This window comes from Primulina eburnea, chromosome 9 (genome assembly GCF_022965805.1).
Source record: "Primulina eburnea isolate SZY01 chromosome 9, ASM2296580v1, whole genome shotgun sequence".
Classification (NCBI taxonomy): Eukaryota; Viridiplantae; Streptophyta; class Magnoliopsida; order Lamiales; family Gesneriaceae; genus Primulina; species Primulina eburnea.
This window is the reverse complement of record NC_133109.1, coordinates 34,533,174-34,540,423: the sequence shown is the minus strand read 5'-3', so window position 1 is coordinate 34,540,423 and position 7,250 is coordinate 34,533,174. Positions and strand designations below refer to the sequence as shown.

General features: G+C 32.2%; 2 protein-coding genes across 2 annotated transcripts; both read right to left on the bottom strand.

Annotated features, from left to right (window-relative positions):
- Positions 1 to 180: 180 nt before the first annotated feature.
- LOC140842016 (arogenate dehydratase 2-like) lies at positions 181 to 4,029 on the bottom strand. Its single transcript, XM_073209809.1, has 12 exons — positions 3,981 to 4,029; positions 2,711 to 2,849; positions 2,521 to 2,582; positions 2,334 to 2,426; positions 1,926 to 2,126; positions 1,762 to 1,842; positions 1,444 to 1,539; positions 1,283 to 1,360; positions 1,044 to 1,133; positions 879 to 946; positions 493 to 574; positions 181 to 399 (listed from the first exon to the last, which is right to left on the bottom strand). Exons 1-12 carry the CDS (start codon positions 4,023 to 4,025, stop codon positions 340 to 342), a joined length of 1,095 nt encoding a protein of 364 aa, XP_073065910.1. The 5' UTR covers positions 4,026 to 4,029; the 3' UTR covers positions 181 to 339.
- Positions 4,030 to 6,133: 2,104 nt separating this feature from the next.
- Positions 6,134 to 7,193, bottom strand: LOC140840949 (uncharacterized). The gene is made up of 3 exons (XM_073208087.1): positions 6,686 to 7,193; positions 6,432 to 6,620; positions 6,134 to 6,333 (listed from the first exon to the last, which is right to left on the bottom strand). Exons 1-3 carry the CDS (start codon positions 7,191 to 7,193, stop codon positions 6,134 to 6,136), a joined length of 897 nt encoding a protein of 298 aa, XP_073064188.1.
- Between the last annotated feature and the right edge of the window lie 57 nt (positions 7,194 to 7,250).

Sequence of the window (7,250 nt, the reverse complement as noted above, 5' to 3'; positions counted from 1 at the left end):
ATGGTCTCTAATCCCATGAGTAAAGTGATCCATTTCACTGGGGAAAGATGAGTTTCGTCTTCCAACAGGATATGAATTGCAAAGAATTAGACAATTCAAAACCAACAAATGTAATTAATAACAAAAAATGTAGTTTCATGATATATCAATAAAGGTCGAAACAATATGAATAATGGGTTTCCCCACGTGGGGAATAACTTAAAAATGTAAGATCGATGAAGAAATTCCAATCGACGCCAAGTGTTGCCGATAAGATACTTGCTCTTCTGTTGCTTCAGTGGCCAATATAATGGTTGTATGTATCAAACAAACTTTTTGGATAATTGTGTTTAGAAGGACTCATTGAAAGCTATCATCTGCAGGGTAACTCCCAAAAACCCTCAAAAATGTTGCCAACTCCTGCAACAGGCCAGGGGAGCACACTTATTATGGCACTTGAAAACAAAGAGATAATTACTTCACAAGACAGGACATTACAAGTGCGAAGAGTACCTCTAGACGACGAATGGCATCTTGTGTTCGCTTTTCCGCCATGGATGCTTCGAAATCAACGTAGAAATTATAACCGAAGCATCTGTTCAGAAATACAAAACATTTGAAAAGTGGGAAAATGCATTTATAAGATGAAATTGCTGACCGATATAGGATTGGTATTTCAACTGATATATCTAAAAGTGGATTGTGATACTTAAAATGATATCAAACCAATTTTAATGACACCATGTATTCAAAAACACAAATAAAACTCGGAGAGCATCAGGATTTGGCTAGTTTCATGATAAAAATTTGAATGTGAATAAAGTGTTAATCACATCAATATTATCTATCAAACCTTTATATATCTTAAAAATAGAATTCTAACTTTCTGCATTATTTACTTTGGAAAACCAACGATATTATCAGCAAGTGTCTGTGATGCTTGCTTCTGCAGCGGACGGCTTTCGATCTGTGTCAAGAAATAAAAAAGGAAGAAAAGGAAAAGAAAAAATGTAATTTTTCATAGACAATAAATCACAAACATATCCCTAACAAGATCAACACACCTTGGTAAGATTGATTTTCACCTCAACGAACACGGCGAGTGCTTTATAGAGCTCTCCCGGACCTTCCTCAAGAGAGAAGACTATACTTGTCTGACAAATGATTTACATGCATGATGAGTAAATTTCTCGGTGCATGCTGAAAGTATATGAAGATTTATTTTATGTAGAAAGTTGAATTAAAACTACGTTCTATAATAATTACTTAGCATTTAGCAATTAACATAGTTAGGAAAGCTAACCTTGAAAGGCTTGTCAGTGCCAGGTTTATTACGTTGCCTTGCCAGCATAATGAACCGAGTGACGTTGTAAGAATCGTCCTAAAAGTAGAAAAAGAAATAATAATATATCATACAACTGATGAATTTGACTAAAGAACATATAAAAGTAACTCATAAACAACCTGTATGTCTTGATCAAGTACATTCAAATTATAGATCTTCGCAGCGGTCATGCTAGCAACTGCCCCAACATCCTTGAGTTTATGATCAGCAACATACTGAATATTCAAGCAGAGATGATATTTAAAAGTACTGGTGATTAAACTGAATGAGTATGTATAAGTTCTTGAAATTAGCCACATTACATCTTATTCAAATTCCTGGATTTCTTGTTTTCCTTGCAAATCCATAGCAATTAAAATTCAAGAAAAACATAGAACCACATCGCGAATGACATTAGAACAAATGTCATAAATTTGATTTTATGCTAGCCCTTTTACCTTGGCAGCCCCAGCAGTATCATCCACAGCTACTCTCACCAGTCCTAATTTGGTTAATGTGTTCTCACACTGTGCAAGCGCCTGAACATCGAAATATCAAGGTTTACATTGTGGAGTGAACCCCTCGGGGACAAATAGGATAAGTTTCATTCATCATAAAGCACCTGTGGATGGCTATGAACACTCTTTAAATCTTCAACCTTGACGTTGGGGTTCGCTAGTAAGCAATGTCTGATTAAAAGTTTCTTTTCTCCAACAATATGCAATCTATGTCGAAATAGAAGATCATAATTCCTGTGAATGCTGCCACCCAAAGAATTTTCTATTGGCAGTACCGCTCTATCAACGAGCCCACTTTCAACCGCCTAAAACAAGGATTGCAAACAGAAACAAGAAATAGAGGTGAAGTACATCTTCTTCAGGTTGATCTATTCAAGAGAACACACAATTATTTACATGAACACTTCAAAAGACCGACTGTCAAGAGGGAAGCCAGTAAGAAACAAGTCATTCCCTCTCAAATGATAAACAAGCATCATATAATACGACGCCAAACGGCAACATATCCTCACCACAAAACAAGTTTCAAAGTCTGGGCGTGGAACTGGTTCACAATTTGGGTATGCCGTCAATGCTGCAGACTCACTATATGCACCTGGAACCCCCTTTCACATTGAAAATCCATTCATTTAAAAAACTCTCCATAAATAAAAACAAGATGCAGTGACAAAAGATAATGAAGGAAAGCAACTATTAAACCTGATAAGCAACACGGAGACGAGGCCCTTCATCGTTCAATTGCGCGAATAACGTCGAAGGCCCTAAAAAATTCCAAGCATTTCATACGTAAATCATTCATGCAAAAATAAAAATATATAGTAGAAAAAACATCCGAGTGGGAGTTTGGATTAAATTCAAAAGTGTAGTCTTCAATTAGTTTTTGCACTACTTTTAATTCTGGTGCATGGGCGACTCCACCGTTTAACGACGATACTAGGAGTCTGATAAGGGTTTTTGTCTTTGAATTGCAGAGGGTTCATCCGAGCTGTGGTGGCCGCCATCGGAAAGGGATTTGGCTTCAAATCTTTCTTCTGCTACAAAATCACGTATATGATATTAGTAACCCTAGCGTTTTGATAGTTTTAAACAATTTTTTTAATGTGTAAAATCATAAATAAATTTTAATATATGAGACGAAAAAAAGAACTGCTTCGTAGTTTGGATGTCATAAATTTGTAACAAAAGATCCACTGACAATAATTTCAACTAAAATTATTATAAATGACAGTAAATATGAAGCTTTACAAATATTGAGTTTCCACGGATAAAATAGAACCATAGGAGTTGTTATATTTCGAATTAAAAATATTAATTAAATTAGTAACTTATGAAACGATTAGATAATTTTCTATCTAAAACTTATTTTTAAAACTTGTAGTCCGCATAATTTTTTAAAAAAACCTGTATATTATTTTAAAAAACACATATTTCGGCAGATTGGGTTAAAATGAGTCGTATATTTCTCAAATTTTCCCCAAGAGAATATTTAAATTTTATAAAAGTGAAATTATCCATATTTACCTTTTATTGTTATTATTATTTCCTTATTATGGAATTTACTCTTTTCTCATGTATAGAATGATGAGTTGGCTTTTTATACGTATAAATACGTTAGATTGTTAGTAACTGGCTTTCGAATGCAAGCTGGAAGCTGATTATTTAAAAAAATAATTTAAGCTTTTTAAATAAATTAAAAAACAAACCCAAAAAAAATAATTAAACTTAGAGCATCCTGTTAATTTTATTAAATATATATATATATTTTGACGGAGTCGGATCTTTGCATTTTTTTTAAAAAAAAACTATTTAAAATCTGAAATCATTGTAGTCTATTATTCATGGCATTTTTCCAATGACGCGTATATAAATAAATATATACGTACAAAATTAACTTTTTTATATATAAAAAATGATGAATAGAAATTATTTATTTTTAAAAATATATATTACCGATAAAAAAGAAACTATATAGTTTCTACACGCGCGTCTACAAATTATTTTATTCTCACATTCAATTATTGAAACAAGATATTCGTTGTAACAAAATATAACCATTCAAAAAAAAATTACAGAGTTAATTTTTATCTTAATGCTGTAATATAAACGTAGAGATGAAAAATCAAATATATATCATAAAACAAAATGTAGAGAAAAGGAACCTGCAGGCATGATTGATAAGCATCCCGCAGCCTCTTTCTCCACATGTGAGGACCATTCCGTTTTTGTGTATTTCAGATAAAATATGAAAAGTCGGTAAAAAGAAGTTCATAATAAAGACAAACATAAATGAAAGCAAAAAATTCCAGAATAACTACTTCGGTATTGCATGCCCAATGAATTAATCTCAAGAGTTTCACATCTAAAGATACAGGCCCTACTTAGTCCCATCGAAGCCTAGACGACATGCAGAAGTTTGTTTACTAGTACTGCTGGCTGCTGATTTCAACGACAATGAGAACTAAAATTAAGGCCTGCAGAATGATCATCCACTCGAGAAGAATTGAGAACAAAATCCTCAAACCCGTTAGCGATTCATAATTGCATTCAAAAAATTTCAATAAGAAAGAAGATAAATAACCCGTTAGATAAGGCAAGAGCTGGTGCAGAGCCGGGAGCGAGAGTTGAATTTGTTGTGAGAGAGACAACGGCGATTTTCGCGGTGGCGAGAGGAGGAGAATAGGTAGAGAAATGGAGTTCCATCGCGTCGCCGCTGGCACTCGAAAATTACCCTAACACTATGTTTGGAAGCAAGGATTTGTGGGGATTAGAATTTGTAAATCCTAGTTTTAACAGTTTGGTTAATTGGATGTTATAGATGAAATTGGATTTTTAAGGGATTTTATATGATTTGACTGGATTTGGTTATGTATAAACAAATCTTTTCAAAATTGGTCAGATTTGATGGGATTTGGATTTAAATAAAACTAAAAAAATATCCATAACCTATCATCCTTATATGTCATTGTTGGATTAAATGACAAATTTATTTATTTTTTATTTTACATATTTGATTCTTGATATCTATTCTTATAGTTGTCATAAATATTGAATAATTTTTTATTTAATAATAATTAATAATTTATATTTCTATTTATAAAATTAGGATGTGGTTGAATATTTAATTTTGAAATAATTTATTCAGTAGAATTTAAATTTGAATATTTAGATGTTATGTTTGATATTTGGTGGAATTTAATGAGATTTGATTTAACTAGGTGAAATCTTTGCAAAATAGGTAAGATTTCATGAAATTTGTGTCAAAAAAGATAAAAATATTTTTACTAATAAATTTTTATAACTTTCTTATAAATTTTAAATGTTTTTTTTTCAAATTTTATAAATTATCATTTATCCAAAAGTACATATTATCAATTCACAAGCATTTATATCAGATATATTTTTGAAAAAATTATTTCAAAATCAATTTAAATATTTTTATGTTAAAAATTATATAAATAAGAAATTTCTATTAAAAATTTTGTTGTTTTAATAGTAAAAATAAATCAAATATAAAATGTTAATAGATTGAAATTTATATAAAAAAAATTCTCATGATATCAAATGAATTTTATTTCAAAATCACTCTATTCGGTATATCTATTATTAAAAACACACACATGAAAACCAAAACAAATAAATTATTTAATTTATCTTTGAAAAGCAAAAAAAAAAAAAAACAAAGAAGAAAAAACCTAGCTAGTTTCCAATATTGTTACATTTAATAATTTTAAAGTTAAATTTTCCAGTAGTTTCTGTTTCAAAATTTTCTTTAAATTCTATGCAGGTGTAACACGATTTTATTTGCCGGCTAAGGCCATCTCCAACCCATATCCTCTATTTTTCATCCTCTATCCTCTAAAATAGAGATTCATGATCTCTATTTTCAAAAACCTTCTCCAACCCATATCCTCTAAATATTACCAAATACTCTATTTCTTTAATTTATTTCATTTTCAACCCATTTCCTTTAAATATTAAGAAATACTCTATTTTTTTAATTTATTTCATTTTCAACCCATTTCCTTTAAATATTACAAAATATTTCATTTCTCTAATTTATTTCATTTTCAAATACACACATATATATAATTAATTAATTTCATAATGTATTATTTAACTAATTTTAATTAATTCGTTAAACATAATACAACTACATGTGTATTCGACTCGTTTATTTCAAACAATACATTTATTTTGTCATCAAATTGCAAACAAAAGACAACATTCATCAAACAGACATAAAATAAATATCAAGACAAACATAAACGACACATGATTTAAAGAACAACACACAAATTGACCATTAAAAATACTAATATTCCGAATTACTGTACTCCTCCCACAAATGGTCAATAAGAGCATCTCGGAGTGCATAGTGAGCCGATTTATCTTTTATTTTACGATGGCGTGCAAGAAACTCTTGAAATCGGACATGCTCATCAAGTGCCATTTCAACATCTGGGATGGGTGCCTCGCGATAATCTGTGACTGGCACATTCAATTCTCTTTCGTCTTCAATAATCATATTATGCATTATAATGCATGTTGTCATGATATCATGCAGCACTTGTTTGCTCCAAACTCGTGCAGGTCCAGTGATTATCGCCCACTTTGATTGCAATACTCCAAATGCTCGTTCAACATCTTTTCTACAACTTTCTTGTCGTGCTGCAAAATATTTCTTCTTTGGACCTTGTGGATTGTTTGCACTAGAGTAGCCCACTTTGGATATATACCATCTGCTAGGTAGTATCCCATGGTGTATTCTTTTCCTTGTATGACATAGTTAGCAGGGGGAGCTACACCATTGGCCAAATTAACAAAGAGTAAGATTTTGATAACACATTAATGTCATTGTTTGAACCTGGCAGACCAAAGTATGCATGCCATATCCACAACTCGTAATCTGCTACGGCCTCCAAAATGATGGTTGGTTTTCCGCTACGACCAGCATATTGTCCAGCCCAACCTGTTGGACAGTTCTTCCACTTCCAATGCATACAATCTAGGCTTCCTAGCATCCCCGGGAATCCACGTTGTTTTCCAATAAGGAGAATCCTTTCAATGTCCTCAGCATTTGGAGACCGAAGATACCAGTCACCAAAAACCTCCACCACAGCCCGACAAAATCTTTTTAAACTTTCAATCGCAGTAGACTCCCCGATTTTTATATACTCATCCGTTGAATCTGCAGCCATACCGTATGCTAAGATACGCATTGCAGCTGTTATCTTTTGGTATGGGGACAACCCGGGCCTCCCCAACGCATCTACTTTCTGTACGAAGTAATTGTCATGTTGTTGAACTGATTCCAAAAAGGCCAAAGCCAAAAGAAAAGCTACTGAAGAACACTTGAAGGACATTTCCACCATGGCCAAATGTACTGAGAAAATGGTGACTGTTATGGAGAATGCTGAGGTACATCGACA

What these genes read in the sequence shown, in the direction of transcription:
- LOC140842016 (XM_073209809.1), bottom strand. Translation starts at nt 4,025, where the DNA reads ATGTGGAGAAAGAGGCTGCGGGATGCTTATCAATCATGCCTGCAG. An exon ending in CCCATGCACCAGAATTAAAA is followed by an intron (nt 2,583 to 2,710) that starts GTAGTGCAAAAA and finishes GGAATTTTTTAG; the next exon opens with GGCCTTCGACGTTATTCGCG. An exon ending in TACTTGATCAAGACATACAG is followed by an intron (nt 1,361 to 1,443) that starts GTTGTTTATGAG and finishes TTCTACTTTTAG; the next exon opens with GACGATTCTTACAACGTCAC.
- LOC140840949 (XM_073208087.1), bottom strand. Translation starts at nt 7,193, where the DNA reads ATGGTGGAAATGTCCTTCAAGTGTTCTTCAGTAGCTTTTCTTTTGGCT. An exon ending in TGCATACTTTGGTCTGCCAG is followed by an intron (nt 6,621 to 6,685) that starts GTTCAAACAATG and finishes CCAATGGTGTAG; the next exon opens with CTCCCCCTGCTAACTATGTC. An exon ending in TTTGGAGTATTGCAATCAAA is followed by an intron (nt 6,334 to 6,431) that starts GTGGGCGATAAT and finishes TGATTATTGAAG; the next exon opens with ACGAAAGAGAATTGAATGTG.